This window comes from Hypomesus nipponensis, chromosome 23 (genome assembly GCF_054491055.1).
Source record: "Hypomesus nipponensis isolate SF chromosome 23, ASM5449105v1, whole genome shotgun sequence".
Taxonomy (NCBI): Eukaryota; Metazoa; Chordata; class Actinopteri; order Osmeriformes; family Osmeridae; genus Hypomesus; species Hypomesus nipponensis.
This window is the reverse complement of record NC_140383.1, coordinates 16,907,609-16,925,531: the sequence shown is the minus strand read 5'-3', so window position 1 is coordinate 16,925,531 and position 17,923 is coordinate 16,907,609. Positions and strand designations below refer to the sequence as shown.

The following is a 17,923-nucleotide window of genomic DNA, read 5'->3' as shown; positions in this document are numbered from 1 at the left end:
TTGGAGTTGAGCTTGCCATCGGCTTACAAAACAGTTTTTTTAATCTTTATCTATAACAATGTGGTTTTCTGTCTGGGGCAGAATAAGTGTGGCTATTTACTTTTATATTTTTTCGGGCCTCGTTCCGTAACAACCCCACTTTATTCCTGGTTGGAGTGCCCAGGTTATTAGTGGTTCATTTCTCTGTCAAGCCTTACGGGCTCACAGAGATGTACAGGCTTTTCTTTTTTCTTTATCACCCGCTGCCCAAACGACAACCAGGCTGCGCTTGTCTCTGCCGGCCACGTCTATCACGGTTTAGGTGAAGGCGCGGAGTTCCAGGAGCAATACGCAGATCTGGCTATCGCCCAGCCCAGCAGACAATTTGTAGCCTCTTGTCTTTCCTTACTCTACCACATTTAATGTTAATGTTCCTGGTGCATGTGCAGACTTCACTGTGTGTGTTTTTCTCTATTTACAGTAAATTACAGTCCTTTATATGTCTAATATCTACTCATTCTGATACAAAAGCATATTCACAAGCATTAAGTTCTGGCCAATGACGTTATTTATCGCTATTCCAGCGATGCGCGCAGTTGTTATCTAATTGACAAAGTACTTCGACTCCCTATCCCAAGAGAGTCTGCCGGCTTATAATAGAGCTTTAACCAGCTCTGTCATTCCTTTGATTTAACCGTCTCAGGAACCATCTATACCATGTCTGCCTTTGATTTAACCATCTCAGGAGACCATCTATACCATGTCTGCCTTTGACTTAACCGTCTCAGGAGACCATCTATACCATGTCTGCCTTTGATTTAACCATCTCAGGAGACCATCTATACCACATTTATCTCACACATTCAAATACATGACACACCCAATATTAGATGTCCTCCTTTGATTTAACCATCTCTGGAAACCAACTATATCGCATATGTCTCACACATTCAAACACACGACACACCCAATATTAGATGTCCTCCTTTGATTTAACCATCTCTGGAAACCAACTATATCGCATATGTCTCACACATTCAAACACACGACACACCCAATATTAGATGTCCTCCTTTGATTTAACCATCTCTGGAAACCAACTATATCGCATATGTCTCACACATTCAAACACATGACACACCCAATATTAGATGTCCTCCTTTGATTTAACCATCTCTGGAAACCAACTATATCGCATATGCCTCACACATTCAAACTCACGACACACCCAATATTAGATGTCCTCCTTTGATTTAACCATCTCTGGAAACCAACTATATCGCATATGCCTCACACATTCAAATACCTTCTAATCTAAATGAAAGCACACATATTAATCATTCATTCTTTCCACACCAATAGCAGTACAAGACATACAAACATAAAATATGTTTGCATCAAACCTGGGTTTCAGTGCTCTGATAGTTTTATTACTTTAAATAAAAGAAATAGGTTCTTTTGAAGAAGAGATTGCACCAGTTTACCTGGCCTGCAGGGTGGGCTCACACCTCGGAAACACACAGAATTTAAGCAGATGTATATAAAAACTCTGCTTACCTTATAAATTTGTTTGGCCAAGGCGTGTTCCGAGGTGCTCTCTTCCCACAGGCCCGTGGTGGATCTCTCAAACTTCTCCTGGTTGTAGCTCGCCAATTGATGAAACAAAAGTTCTGTTCGTCTTCAGTCACTTCTCAAGATGTAAAAACAGCACTGGAACTCAGCAGGGTTGATGCAAAGTGTTTTATTGGTTCTCAGGTAACAAAGATTGCCAATAGAACGTGAGCGTGATCCCGGGATCAGACTGAAGTTTTCTCCGGACAATTTAACTTATATAGTCTTCTCCCCATTGTATGTTAATATGGTACGACATTAGTTGGTTTCGTAGACATTAGGTAATCTTACCAAGCGGGTCCCTTGTCTCAGGGGATTCAAAACAGGTACTTTCCTACATAGACACTGCTTGAAATTAGGCTCTTTCTGACCTTGAACAGCCAGCTGTAGTAGGCTTCTGGGCGTAAGGCCACAAATATGCCTCATAAATTACAGCTATGCATCCTGGTCTTTTATGAAAGCATACACATGCTCCTCTCCCCCACTCATCCTTTAATTATTTAAACCTTATATTTAGGGCTTCACGTCTCCTACTATTGTTTAGGAATAACAGTAATCAGCAAAACAGCTTTGCATTTGGTTTCCCATGATATAACTTGTATTAATATGGTTTCCAATTAGTATAGCATATTCCAAAGAGTGATTACAAATATCTTTGGGTCCATAATCATTAACCATCTTCATAATTACAACAGTATGATGTTTTTTCCACATCACTCCCCAAATACAGACAATTCATCAAATGCCCTACTAGAGAAGGGAACACTTTGGATCACTGCTACTCTACAATCAGTAAAGCATACCATGCGGTTCCCCGAGCAGCACTGGGTCACTCAGACCACGCCATGGTTCACCTGATTCCTACATACAGGCAGAAGCTTAAGCGCTGCAAGCCTGCTGTGAGGACATCGAAACAGTGGACCAGTGAGGCTATGGAGGAACTGTGGGCGTGCTTGGACTCTACTGACTGGGATGTGTTCATGACTGCCTCCAATAGTCTGGATGAGCTCACAGAGGCTGTGACATCATACATCAGCTTCTGTGAGGACTGCTGTATACCAACACGCACCAGGGTGAGTTACATCAACGACAAACCCTGGTTTACAGCTAAACTCAGCTAAGAAGGCTGGACAAAGAGGCCGCGTTTAAGAGTGGGGACAGGGACAGTTTCAAGGAGTCGAAGAACAGGTTTAGCAAGGCGGTGAGAGAGGCTAAACGTACTCAGAGAGGCTGAAGCGCCAGTTCACTGCTAACAACTCTGCTTCTGTCTGGAGAGGCCTCAGGCAGATCACCAACTTCAAGCCCAGAGCCCCCCACTCCACTAACGACTCTCGTCTGGCCAACGACCTGAATGAGTTCTACTGTTGTTTTGAAAGACAATTGGACCGTCCTGAACAACCCCTTTCCACCCGTGCGGCCTCCCCCCTCCCCCCCTCTACAGTGACGACCTTCTCCATTCAGGAGAGAGAAGTGAACAAACTGTTCAAGAGACAGAACCCCCGCAAAGCAGCTGGGCCGGACTCTGTCTCTCCAGCCACCCTCAAGAACTGCGCTGACCAGCTGTCTCCGGTGTTTACCTACATCTTCAACACCTCCCTGGAGACATGCCATGTGCCGGCCTGTCTCAAGTCCTCCACCATCATCCCTGTGCCCAAAAAGCCCAGGCCAACTGGACATAATGACTACAGACCCGTCGCCCTGACCTCTGTGGTAATGAAGTCTTTTGAGCGCCTGGTGCTGGCACACCTTAAATCCATCACAGACCCTCTACTGGACCCCCTGCAGTTTGGCTACAGATCCAACAGGTCTGTGGACGATGCAGTTAATATGGCCCTCCACTTCACCCTACAGCACCTGGCCTACGCCAGCATCCTGTTTGTGGACTTCAGCTCTGCCTTTAATACCATAATCCCCGCTCTGCTTCAGGACAAGCTCCACCAGCTGAACGTGCCTGATTCCACCTGCAGGTGGATCACAGACTTCCTGTCTGACAGGAAGCACTGCGTTAAGCTATGAACACAAGTCTCTGATCCCCAGTCCATCAGCACTGGATCTCCCCAGGGCTGCGTCCTTTCCCCTTCTACTCTTCTCCCTGTACACCAACAGCTGCACCTCCAGTCATCTGTCCGTGAAGTTTGCGGACAACACCACCCTCATTGGGCTCATCTCTGGTGGAGATGAGTCTGATTATAGGTGGGAAGCAGACAACTTGGTGACCTGGTGCAGCCAGAACAACCTAAAGCTCAATGCTCTCAAGACAGTGGAGATGGTTGTGGACTTCAGGAAGAACACAACCCCACTCACCCCCATCACCCTGTGTCACCCCAGTCAACACTGTGGAGTCCTTCCACTTCCTGGGCACTATCCTCTCTCAGGACCTCAAGTGGGAACTGAACATTAGCTCCCTCACCAAGAAAGCAAAACAGAGGATGTACTTCTTGCGGCAGCTGAAGAAATTCAACCTGCTAAAGTGATGAAGACAATGATGGTGCACTTCTACACAGCCATCATTGAGTCCATCCTCACCTCCTCCATCACCACCTGGTACGCTGCTGCCACTGCCAAGGACAAGAGCAGGCTGCAGCGTATCATCCGCACTGCGGAGAAGGTGATTGGCTGCAATCTGCCTTCCCTCGAGGACCTGCACACCTCGAGGACCTTGAGACGAGCGAAGAAGATTGTGGCTGACTCCTCCCACCCTAGACATTCCAATTTTCAGTCACTCCCCTCCGGTAGAAGGCTGCGGTCCATCAGGACCAAAACCTCACGCCACACAAACAGTTTCTTCCCTTCCGCTGTTGGCCTCCTCAACAAGGCCAAGAGCTAACACTGATGTCTTAAAAACTATTTACTTTTTGCACGACATTCAATTCCTGTAATATTTGTATTTTATATTGTAAATTGGCAACTTATATTTTACTTTATTGTATATTTTATTTTAATTGTATTCCACTTAGTATTGCTAGTTTATGTATCCTTAGTATAGTTAGACCACATATTTAAATTTAAGATTCCTATATGTTTACTGTATGCACCTTCCTGCCAAAGCTAATTCCTTGTCTGTGCAAACTTTCATGGCAAATAAATCCCTTTCTGATTCTGATTTTGGTTATCTGTTTCAGATTCACATTGATTACGTTAGGATTTCGCTACTAGTAGTAGTGCAAGTATAATGTACTGTAGAGGTAAGGCTTAACCCTCCAGAACGTTATGTTATGTAAATACTGAAAATACATACATCAAAGTTTAGCATCTCACAAATCACCCACAAAAGAATCTATAAAAAAAGAATGAAAATAAACGTTCAGAACTGTTAGAAAAAAACCTTAGTTTTAATAGTTTATTCAGCCCTGGATTTTCAAAGACTGTGGAGCTAGCGTGTGGCTGATCCCGTTTTGATCAGTCGGTCATGGCATGCATAGCAATGGCGTCTATTAAAGTATCATATCACTAATTCTTCCAATTTGTACATGACATCTGTTTTTGGATACGTTTATTCGTTTTAACCTAAAGATGCGTGAGTTCTAAATATTTCCGACGCTTCCACGAGTGAGTTTTTTTCAAAACGGCAGCTAGATAGCTTTAATTAGCTTCCGTTACCTAGCAACCTAGCATAATACACGTAGCAATGCTCCTACCTGCCAGTGTTACTTGTTAGCCTACTAATTGTCAATATTGAAGCCATACTATAGCGTTTGTCACATAGTTTGTGTATTGGAAAAAAGTCGGTTGGAATGTTCAGAATCATACATGTGCGACGCTACGCTGTGGGGCCCTGCTTTCGACCGATCACACATGTGCGATGCTACTCCTTTTATATCAATATCAAAATGCTAATACTATGTACATAAACTACATTCCACTTTCATTTCTGTACAGATTATCCTACCACCGTCACACGACCTAGCACTGTGTCCCTGGGAAATTATGGTAAAGTAATGAATGACCGTTTATAACAGTGACATTAATTGTATGAACCATGGCAACCCTAAAGGCTATGTTTTGAAGCAAAAGCATGACTTAAAACTTTTGCATCACCAGACCCCGAGGTGTCAACTCTGGTCTGGTGGAGGAGAACCCATAGGGGGTCCAGGAAAACAGCTGGCAGCCAGGCAAGTGCAAATATAAGACACTCAAAGCTTCTCAATAGCATTGCCAACTCATTGTAAGGCATACTTAAGTTGTTCTGATCGTGGCAGGGGGATACATACTTGTCAAAACAACAAATGTTGTCTTACTAATGCTTTGTATACAACCATTCAAGGTAACATGTGTTATTTACATCAATGTTACAGCTAATCTAGAAGAACCACAGTGTATGCCAATCATGTTAACTCTTGTAAACTTGTTTTACTTGTCTTTACTGACAGACACATTACAGATTATGCTCCAGAAGATGGAGACATTGGAGGAGAACCAGCGAGAGGCTCTCCTATTCAGGCGACTACAGGCAAACACACTGAAGAGGTGCCAGTGATGGACCTACAGGTGGCCCAAACACAGGCTGAACTCCAAGACCTAGAGGAGCGCCTTAAGGTGCTGGAGTTCCGAAAGAGTGGTAAGTGTTTTGAGATGCCATGAACTATGGCTTACACGCAGCGTTCAACGTTCAAATTGGTGCTAACAATAAGTTCATGACTTCTAATGCAGATGCTGTGATGAAGTGGAAGACGGGACTGGGAGAGAAGGCTGTGGAGCTCCTCACAGCATAGACACTCAAACACGCCCCGGCAGCCCGTTCAAAACAAGCCAGGTGAATGAATCATGATTGCAGCTTCCCAATCCAACCTTTCACATGGCTATGTGACCAAAAACTAGAATCCCATAATATTTTTTTGATGATGTATATTATTCTAGATGTGATTTTATTATGACTTGTATAGCCCTTTCATACGTGCAATTATGTTGATAGGACACTAACTTATTTTGTGCTTCATTGTCAGGGCCAACAGACAGGACCTGCAGCAGGGACTGGCAGAAGATGTTCATTCACTGTTTGGCACTTTGTTTGAAATAAAATGACTGAATGTTACATGGAAATGCTGCCTTGTTTATGATTAGCTTGAGTTAGGCTACACACCACACAAACATAGTCCTCCTGAAGTTTACTTTGTAGCCTATTATACAAGAACAAGTAGCATTTGGGGAAAATGAGGTCTGCATATGAACAGCCCCAATATAAACAGTAGAATTGAGAAATATAGGTTTTGTAATTAACGTCGCAGTTACGGACTGGCAACGTTGGAAAATTACGTTGCTAGGAGGTTACGGTTACGGACTGGCAACGTCGGAAAATAACGTTGCCACGACGTCGCGGTTACGGACTGGCAACGTTACAAGATTACGTTGCGGCAACCTTCTGGCGTCCCACAGATGCAGGGTCCCGAAGAAGTTTTAAGAAGTTTGAGAGGATTTGAAAGAAAACTCCATTGGAAACCCATGTAAAAAATATTATGAATATTGTTTTTATTGTTGGAATGCTGAAGCAGCATTCCAACAATAAAAAGAAAGACAAACCGGAAAACATTTTTTTATTTTGCATACTTATTATTGTGAGAATGCTGTATTCTCACAATAATAAGTATGCAAAATAACATTAGTGTTTTTGCTTGCAGCAAACACACTAATTACCATGCAACAAAACACTACATTCTTAGCAGACACATTTAAAAAACGAAATTCATGAAGTTACATTTGTATTTCGAACAAACGGCAAACTTATCAGCAAATTTTAACACTATTTACCACCTTGCATCATGGGAATTGACTAGCCAATGAGCCACACTATCTTCATTATTTCACGTCGTTATTTCGTTCTTCAGTCAGTTTGACAGTATAACCTTCAAATGCATAATGCAACATTTCTGTCTGCTTCTTTCTCAAGTAGCCTTTTCGGTTTTTTTCCATTAATACTCCAATTGATAATTATTAGTATAAGATTATAGGGCTTTAGAATGTTTTGCCAGTAATTAAGGTTACAGCTTCAATACCAAAAAAGATTCAATGTGCAATGCATAATAGATTTTCATAGACATTAATAATTAGAATGAGATGGATCTAAAAAATGTAACCTGTAATGTGCTTAAAAATAAAGTTTTTGCTGTTTAATAATAGAAAACGTACATCCTACTCAAGAAGAAATGTATACCATGTTCTGTTTATAAGCATACTTCTTAAAAGTGTATCAAAAGTGAACTATTTTCAAAGCATTCTTAAAAGTACATCAAAAGTGAACTATTTTCTAAGTATACTTCTTACAAAAGTGAAATATTTTCTAAGTATATTTCTTACAAATGTGAACTATTTTCTAAGTATACTTCTTAAAAGTATATCAAAAGTGAACTATTTTCTAAACATACTTCTTTAAAGTATATCAAAAGTGAACTAAAAGTGTTCTATCCATATTTTATTATACTTATAGTACACTTTAATATACGTATTTTTTGTAAGGGAACACATGCTGAACGCCCATCCTGGGGCCCGTTCTCCGTACGTCGCTTATTACCTCCGAGATCAAATGATGACACATCCATAGACATAATAAAGAATAGACCCCGCATCGAACGCTACTGCCTACTGGCGCTGACGAGCCGTGGGGCCGCCATCTTGGAAAGGTCACTCGCTCCACTCAGTGTAATCTGTTTGCTTGGGGCAATGAGCTGTCAGCGCATTTAATTAATCATACCACACTGAATACCAAACTGATTATCACAAAAAAAAAAATCTGCAAAGGTCATACATGTAGCTATGATACAGGCCACATGTTTCGGCGTATTTTAATATTCATTGTGGGCTTAACAGTAATATAATATTCTGATATAGGCTGTGATATAAAGTGACGTCCGAGGTCAAAACTGGGAACATAATCCCCGAAAAGGGGGGGGGGAATGGGGACATTTCCAGTTTGACGATCAATCTGATTGAAAAACATAATATTGTGTCTTGTCAAAAACAAAACAAGAGTTTTTTTCTGTATTTAGCCAGGGACAGGCAACCAAAAACGGGGACTGTCCCATGAAACTGGTTACGTCTGGTCACCTTACCCTATGATAGGTATTTGCAAATCACACATGATAGAGGAGCAGAAACAGATAGTGGCAGTTAAGTCAGATATTAGTTGAAGAAACAATATATGATTATTATATTATTATAACATTATATTAGAGTCTACTTGAAGCTGATTTGTTTTTGTCTGTCACACACATGTAACAGATGTGTTCAGGGCATGAACAGGCACAACTCAGTGGGTTTTGTCATTTGTTTCGCTTCTGCAAAAGACAATGGAACATCAAATTGCCTTTTTCTTTTCTTTTGCACCACAGTTTCCCTCGGCATTACAGCATTTACTAGGAACCATACACATTCTTAAAATACATACAAAGTACATAACAATGTATTGTATGCACACTACTAGCCAAGAGCTATAACATTTAGCAAATGTTTCAACACGAAAAACTATATCCAGAAGGGATAACAGTGCCATCTAGAGGGCCAATTACAAAAGTGTGCATAGGTGAGCGATTACACAGTGATATCTAGACTTATATACAACAAAGGATAGCGCAAACACGGCTCTCTAGACAACAAACATAATCAGTAAGTGATGCATTAAAAATGATAACAAAGCGGATCTGTTTCGGATTAAATTATAACATGATAAAATGAGAGTACAAGTAGCGACTGCCCTGATACCCACAGTCGGTGCCACTAAAATTCGCTGGCCAATGTTATACCAGTAATATTTGTTTTATTTCTACAATAGCATTCTTGTGTCAATTGTGTCATCTAAGTCAGTGTTATGGCATATGACTTATCAAGTCTCAGTTCATAGCCGGGTGTACACTGGCCGGTGCAGTAAACATAGGCCCAGTAGCTACAATTTCAGTACAGTAATATCAAAGATTCTTGCTCCTAATTTCTCAACTCTGGTAAGATTCTATTCGCAAAATGCAACAAATAGTACTGTAATGTTAAAAATTACTTGTGAAAAGTAATCCCCTGAGCCCTATTTGAGATACTTCGCCGATTAGAGCATGAATATGCTGCACAGGGGTGTGGCATCTTGTTTATTCTGCTGCTACACAACTAGGAATTTGACCTTTTCAAGATGGCGGACGCATTTCGTGAAAAAAAGTAAGAGAAAGCAGGCGATTTTATAAGCGGGCAGAGCGGCCGACTGTGAATTCTCCCGATGGCCTGAAAACTATTAATAAACTAGCAATATTTTGGGGGGTGCTATTGGGGTGCTTTGGTCTTTCTTGGGGGTGCTGAAGCACCTGCTAGCCCCTCCCTAGCGCTGCCCGTTTCGCCGATGCTGTGGGGCTAACCCGCCTTTGCAATAGGCCTACATAATGCAACGAGATATGATGTCTCAGTTAGGGTTAGCCTCTTTGCAGACAACACATTGTGGCTTTTGAACATCGGATGGCCCTTTCCAAAAAAATCCCAACTTTATATATACCTAGTCATATTTTCTGCGCTTTCTGCTGGGTTCAGACATTTTCTATTGGCAAAGTTGCTGTCACTGCGAGCTAAAGATGTTTCGTGTCAAGTATACTTTACATGCTGTCCAGACTGAGAGAGTGATTAAATGACAGTAAAATATGTATATTCCATACATCTACCAAATTATTATTTTCCAGAAAGCATTTTTTTTTATATATATATAAATAAAAATATATATCTTTGGCGCCCCCCCAGGGGAGGCGCGCCCCACACTTTGAAAACCCCTGGTCTATGGACACATCCAAGATGACATCATCTGGCTAATCATGATGGAGTCAGATGGCTGAGCGGTGAGGGAGTCGGGATAGTAACCTGAAGGTTGCCGGATCGAGTCCCCGCCGTGCCAAATGACGTTGTGTCCTTGGCACTTCACCCTACTTGCCTCGGGGGGAATGTCCCTGTACTTACCGTAAGTTCCTCTGGATAAGAGCGTCTGCTAAATGACTAAATGTAAATCTGGCTAATTCGGTTCTTTGAACACCCTTATAAACAACATGTTGTTTATAATTGCTGGATTGAGGTATGCGTTGGTCTAAAAGTATGTATCGATAGTAGAAACGTTGATCAGCAATGCTGCTTTTGGCTGCTCACAAAAGTCTGGCCATGGCCATGGCCAAAATGAGTGCCCTGTTTTTTCCGCAACAGAGCCAACAGCGCAACAGCTTGCTCGAAAGTTACTCTGAATTTTAAGATTTAATCAGAACGCCAGGGAACACCTCAAAGTCTGCAAAATCCAAGAAAGAAGGCTGGCAAAAAGTAGCAGACCAAATTAAATGTAGAGTAGTGACCACGCGTTTTATCGCTTATTACAGTAAGCTAGGCCTATGTTTTTTTTTTTTTTTTTGCATACTATTTTCATTTATCATCTTTAAATCATATGACGTGGTTTCAACAAATGTATTATGTAAATGACACCCTCACAATAAACGATAAGCTATCCTCTCAAAAAGTGTAGGCTAGGGGTACTCAATTACAAACTCAAAATGTCCACTCACCAAATTTCCATTCAGTCGAGGGTCCGGAACGGACCATGGTTTATTTTCCTGGCCCTTACCTCTCCCATTGATTCCCATTCAAAATTGACTTAGTTTTAGGCACAGTGCCCGTGCCCCTGGGCATCTTTCGATAGTAGAAACTTCCCATAGACCAGAGTTCTGGGGGTACTTTTGTTTAATGTCTATGCTTTGTGTCATTAGGGAGGACAGACCAAAAATTTCCTATCAGTTTTGCTCCGTTTTTCTTTCAATTCTGTATTTAACCTAACGTAACTAATCCGAAGTCAGATTTCAGTTACCTCTATTAGTTTTCTCACAAATCCAGTTTTTAGGCGTGATTTTAGGAACATTTTTGAAACGTTCCACCGCTTTAAGAGTTTTGTGGCACCGAGAAGCTGTCAAGCTCCCTTTAAGAACGCCATTGTTCTACGTCACAGAGCTCTGCTGCTAGCCAAGGCGGGAAATATGACTTACATTTGTCATTTAGCAGATGCTCTTATCAGATTCTCTGCTCTTATCCAGACTTTGTACATTTCGAGCTAATGCGGTGTCCAGTACTTCGCTATAAATAATTATGTTAAATCGAGACCACAAATATGCAAATGTTTGTCACGTTTAGCATTACTGCTGTAATGTACATTTTTGGCCACTTGGGGGTGTATTTAACGTTGAACAGGGTGTTTGTGTGTGCTTGTTGTGACATTGCCCATTATTTTCAAATACCTTGATTTGAACACGTCTGTTTGTTTATGATGGACAAAAAGTATACACTAATCGTATTATAAATAACATGTTTTATTTATAGGGATATGAAACTTATGGTCCAAAATATAGTCATTGCCTGTGAAAAAAAACTACAGGTTGATAGCTCTCAGAGGACAATTGGGCACCTCTGCATCCATGGTGAAGGTTCAGGGGAGCAACTTGTATCTATTACTTCTATACTAGCTATGACAGTTTGGCTTAACAGGGAGTCACCCCATTACAGGGCCCCCTGTCTCATATCACCAAACTGTACTACTTCTAATCCTACCTGTATCTACTTTTATAGACATAGTCCGTTTTAATATAGCAAAGCTAAGTCTGTCAGTGCCGCACAGGCCCACTTGATCAGACAACCCAATGCTAAAACCAAACAAATGACTACTTACCCAATACAGCCTGAATATTACATACCCATCGCAAGACTATAAACTAGTGCTGTCAGTTTAACGCGTTATTAACGGCGTTAACGCAAACCCAAATTAACGGCGTCAATTATTTTATCGCGCGATTAACGCTCTTTTTGGCCTAGCAAACTTTGTAGTTTTTTTCACATGCTGTTGCAACAACTACCCACGTTAGAAAAACTACCACACCGGATCTAGCTAGACCGGAAACAAAACAACAGGCACGCCAAACACTCGTTTGGCTTGCGAGCTGGCTAAAGAGTAGTAGCAGAGCCCGTTTACGGATATTAGACATTCTCTGGTAGTAGGCTAACATTACGTTTTGAGTGGACGACGAGCGCGAGATACCGAAATGGATGCCAATAAGATTCTGAATGGAAAGTTTGCTTTTAAAAAGTTGCCAAATGGTTCTATTGACAAGACCAGTGATCTGTGTGTTTTGTCGTTGTAAACTGAGCTATCATCGCAGCACGTCCAATCTGAAATACCACTTGATGGCCAAGCACACAGCTGATGCGAATTCTCTGCCCCCTCGTCAAAGCCAGGCGATTGCAATGTTGTTTTCAATAAAAAAAATATTTGTACAAAGCAATCCGAACCACTTTTCTATGTTGATAAGAGCATTACAATTTGAAAAAAGATTTGGACAAAAAGAAATCAGGGACATTTAGAATAGATAAAAATATGCGATTAATTGTGATTAATCGCGAGTTAACTATGACATTAATGCGATTAATCGCGATTACATATTTTAATCGTTTGACAGCACTAGTTATTACCAATGCTAACTTCTCCTGTATCTACTACTACAGGTAGAATATGTGACGTAGTTTATTGTGAATGGGGCTGGTGCTGAGTAGAATCACGGCAATTTGTTTCCTAAGCTGTAAAGTTACCCACATAAGTAGATCCCGTTATTATTTCAAATGATAGTCAATCTGTTGGAAACAGTGTTGTGTAGATATAATAGATTTATTTGCACGTTTTTATTTCAGAGTACCAGTACATCACAAGAACGACAACACACAACAGACGCAGAATGCCAAACCGATGCTCCAAGTGTGGCATCTCACGCGACACAACTGTCTTATATGACATTGGCACCTCGCCTTCGAAGCAAAGGTAACCCTTCTAATTACTCTTACATAGCCTTATGAGGTTTGTGTGTTCCAAACATGTGTAGCATTATGCCTGGGTAGCATTTAGCAGAGCAGGGTTATCCAAGTATGTTTACCATGATGACTGGGTGCTTTTATCAATTCTGTGAGCCATTCAGAACAAATTAACGAACCATTCATAGTATGAATAGAACTAGTGATCATCTGTATTATCACTTATTGGTCTGATCTCAAACAATTGCATTAACTTTTGTGGGGGAGGCTGGTGAAAATGATTTGGTCAATAGGTATGAATGGGTTTATATACAAACAATAAGGCTGAATAGTAAATTGTGTGTTGAAGATGCCTTTTCATTTACTTGTGCTATTGTATCACAGCAATACATTGTCCTTAGGCACTGAGCTATCCGTAAGAAATACCGCTAAAATACTCTCCCCCTCCCTCGTTTAAAGGCATACAGGCATCAGTGCTATGCCAAAGTGTGGCAGTAGGCACAACGGCTCCTTCAGTCTTTGGCCATTGTCTTCAACTCCTTTGAAGGGTCTGAGGCCAGAAAAAAGACCTTGTCTAGAATTTGAGGAGGAGGTGGAGGATGTTTCCTATGCGGGCACTGATCCTCAAGATTTAACATTTGATCCTGCACAGTCAGTTACGATGGAGACAGAATCATCTCAGCTTGAGTAAGCAAAGTTACAACTCTCACAATGCAGCAGTGTTATTTACATACAATGTGACTGTTGTCAGATTGTGCAATAGATTTTTGACAGAGATGTTCAATGTTGTTTTGTCTTTTTTTTTTTTCTTAGCTCTTGTAGTACATCAGCAGTGTCACCGTATGGTGATGCAAAGTATATTGTTTTTGAGCAATGCCTCATCAGTCTGTTCGAGACCTGCCCTGTGTGCACAAGGCACTGTAAAGTCAAGCCACGCAGAAAAGGGTCCTTCGTAGCTGTTGACCAACTATGCCCTCATTGCCAGTTCTTCAGACAGTGGAGGAGTCAGCCAGTTATTGGGAGCACCCCTGTTGGCAACCTTCAGCTGTCTGCTGCCATCTACTTTTGTGGAGCTTCATTTGCGAAGTTGAAAAAGGTACTGTGATCATTGTCCCCTGCAGAACGTGTTTGTCAAACCTTCACCTCAACACTTATTTACTTTGAATTATTTTTTAGGTGTTTGGGGCAATGCAGCTGAGAACACATAGTTATGCTGCCTTCAGAAAACATGCTAAAGCATTCCTGGAACCAGCTATAATCCACAGCTGGACTGAGTGGCAAATAGCTACGCTTCAAACACTCAGTAAGGCAACCACTGTCATTCTCGGAGGCGATATGCGAGCAGACTCACCAGGTACACATTTTTCTTTCTGTTCAAATGTGTATGCATTATATCAACAATTTTAGGTGAGATGTTGCCTAACAGTGAATAATTCCACTCATGTTTATTGACTAAATTCAGGACATTCTGCAAAGTATGGGAGCTACTCGATGATGGATATGCAGACCAACCAAATCATAGACATACAGCTGGTGCAGGTATTTGAAATCATTAGGACTAACGCAATTGATCACATGCATATGCACAAGTAGTATTGCCAATAGTGTCATTACAAACCCCTATAAGCCTTAGCTGTCTTTTGGCATACACATATGTGGTCAAAATGGTCAGAAACGTGTGTACATAATCCCCAGTTTTGGCACAGAATGGAAAAAGGTTACTGGATCGCTTTTCTATGTCTGCCTCGTTCTACCCAGAGCAACGAGGTGGGGGGAAGCTCATACATGGAGAAGGAGGGTCTCATAAGAGCTTTGGACCTCCTACATGTTAGTGGTGTGAAGTTGGAGTGCATCATCACCAATCGTCACCCTCAGATCCAAAAGTTCCTGAGGGACCGTAAAATCACCCATTACTATGACGTATGGCATGTAGCAAAAGGTAATGTTACCCTTTATTTATATATTGTTCAATACATATAGACGTTTATTAGTAAACACATTTGTGAAGTGTCTATCAGCTTTAACATAAATTGAATTATCACTGAACAATTTTTATGTCTTTCTATTTCAATTTAATTAATTAGGCATGTCAAAGAAGCTGGAACTACTTGCAAAAGACAAGGACTGTGCTTTGGTGAAAAAGTGGCATAGGAGCATAGTCAACCACCTGTACTGGTGTGCCACAAGCTCCCTCAATATATAAGATTCTAAATTACAATTTACATTCTCTTACATTTCTCTTAGGTTCTACAGCTCTGAACAGGATTGAAAATGTGCTAACAAACAAGAGGTGCCTTACTGCTGTTGAAAAGCTTAGCCATCATTTCCAGACATCAACTGTGGAGTCATTCCACAGTGTCATCCAGTGTTTTGCTCCCCAAAACATTGTTTTCCCCTTCATTGGAATGCTATGCAGGTATGTACAATCAAATCTTTAGTAATGCAAATGTGAATGGGGGACCAGATGTCTGCAGAAACTGGTTTTGTTCCGTGAAGGTGTGACATGAGCAATGGTCTGGAGACATCAGGCCTAATTGCCGGCCATCAAAATGCAAATTATTTCAGTTTAGGCTACTCTAAAGGCCGATTTATACTTCTGCGTCTCCGTTAACGGACAGACGCACGCACGGAGTCGGACGGAGTCGGACGGACTGGTTGAATTCATACTACTCCGACGGCTCTGCGTGCTGAAAGCAATTCACAGCCAGAGCAGTAGTTGACGCTGCAATGCGATGCTAACTAGGTTATCGAAAAGTCGGAGCAAATTTACAAATGAACCATTTCATCAATAAAATAAGCACATTTTCAGCAACTACACTGTCCTTTTCTCGTCACATTTTAATTCAGATGCTGATTTACATGTACTGTTTAGCTGAAATAAGAGTTGACAAAAAACGTACAACAATGGCGGTCAAAGGATTCTGTTCTCTTGTTGGTCACGGCAACCCCGCCCCCCACCCCTGACGCAATACGGACCAATCATAGCCAAGGGGTATCCGTAAAAAGACGCACGGACAGACGGATAGTCAGGAAAATCAGGAGGCGCACGCAGAGCTCTGCGAGGGCTCTGCGAAGACACGCAGAGGGCGTTTCTTGAAGGAAAGGGCGTTCCCTGTGTGCGTGTGCGTAAAAACGCAGAAGTACAAATCAGCCTTTACTGAAAGGCACTGGCTAGAGTCTAGTTTACTGTTTTAGCAACAGCCTTTGCTATGAATTTACAGGAATAATTTGATTGGTGTGTGCATACAAAATGATTCACAATTGTGTTACAACATTTCTGGTGTTGTTCTGTTTAGGTTGTACCTTGCTGCCATGCACTTCAATGAGAATGCCGAGCGCCCACAACGGAAGACAGCCAAGGGGAAAAAAATGTATCGACTTGTGTTCCCAAAGGCCCAAAGGGGAGGTTACACGGTCAAACAAATGAAGACAGAGCCAACAATGCGTAAGTATAAAAAATATAATTTTTATTATAAACAACAAATCAAAATGTGCAACAGCAAAGGCGCTAAAATATAACTTGTATTCACATCTATTCACACACTACAGGCTATGTCTTCAACATGATGCAGCTGGTGTTGGAAGAGATCATCCATGACCCCCTTCCTTATGTGGCTGCCGTCCAGCGTATTCCTGTGCCCCAGCCCCTGTGTGGTCAGCTCGACAGGCCTTCCATGGAGGATGCTGTTGTTCAACATTTGACACGGTTCAGTCAAGGGGGGGTCTGAACCCAACGTACTGCCCTGAAGCATCAGGAAACTCCCTCCGTATGCGCAGCACCACACAAGAGGGGATGACAACACGGACACTTCTTCCAAGGGAACCCCAGCACCAGCACACAAAAGTCCTGTAGGACAAATGTCTGCATTGCCTGCAAACAGAACAAGGTGGAAGAGCACACTTTGTTTTACTATTTATTTTATCATTAGTATTTATTTTACATTTCAAGGTAATACACAGGATGATTGTGTTGACACAAAATAAAGTTTGTCATTCTGTCTTGATCAAACTGTGTTTTTTGTAAGATGCTCAACTAATAATGAATGCTTATTGGTTATAAACACTTTATTTATATACTGTATCAGATTGGCCTCACCTTTCCATCCCTCTTATTCTCAAACGGCCATGGTCAACCCTGTAAATATTCATTGCATTTTGCAAGGAATACATATTGAGGCACACCGGGTCGAGGCCAGGATGGTCAATCATACAGGTTATTGCTTCAGAAACCTGGTCCACTCTTCTCATGACCTATACAAAAAAAAGATGACCATCCAGTTATTTCACAATTTTCAATGAGCAGAAAGCAGCATGTAGCTTGTACATGTATCTCCAGTTTTAGTTACCTGAGGTATTTCCCGACAACATATATTTTCTCTATCCAGGGGCATGTGTGCACAGTTTCCACAAGTACATCTGGTAAGGGCAGATGATTGTAAGATCACATAACTACATGGAAAGAAAGTACTCTAATAATCAGGTGGCCTTATCAGCAGGAGAGTATGGTAACAATAATACTATACTGACGTATACTTTCGTTGCTATCAGTGAT

The 17,923-nt window shown here is 41.5% G+C and overlaps 2 protein-coding genes across 3 annotated transcripts; both read left to right on the top strand.

The window, feature by feature from the left end:
* The first annotated feature begins 4,073 nt into the window (after positions 1-4,073).
* On the top strand, positions 4,074-6,623 carry LOC146234408 (uncharacterized). Of its 2 annotated transcripts, none has more exons than XM_084689534.1 (6): positions 4,074-5,139; positions 5,470-5,520; positions 5,632-5,702; positions 5,961-6,148; positions 6,241-6,343; positions 6,534-6,623. In XM_084689534.1, the coding sequence occupies exons 2-5, from the start codon at positions 5,518-5,520 to the stop codon at positions 6,300-6,302; spliced, it is 324 nt and encodes a 107-aa protein (XP_084545660.1). In that variant the 5' UTR covers positions 4,074-5,139; positions 5,470-5,517; the 3' UTR covers positions 6,303-6,343; positions 6,534-6,623. The 2 variants fall into 2 exon arrangements, with proteins under 2 accessions (XP_084545660.1, XP_084545659.1); XM_084689533.1 differs by having other exon boundaries at positions 4,074-5,387.
* Positions 6,624-12,420: 5,797 nt separating this feature from the next.
* On the top strand, positions 12,421-17,438 carry LOC146234407 (uncharacterized). The gene is made up of 9 exons (XM_084689955.1): positions 12,421-13,381; positions 13,831-14,058; positions 14,185-14,467; positions 14,548-14,725; positions 14,834-14,910; positions 15,130-15,310; positions 15,616-15,787; positions 16,668-16,816; positions 16,921-17,438. Exons 1-9 carry the CDS (start codon positions 13,299-13,301, stop codon positions 17,097-17,099), a joined length of 1,530 nt encoding a protein of 509 aa, XP_084546081.1. The 5' UTR covers positions 12,421-13,298; the 3' UTR covers positions 17,100-17,438.
* Positions 17,439-17,923: the final 485 nt, after the last annotated feature.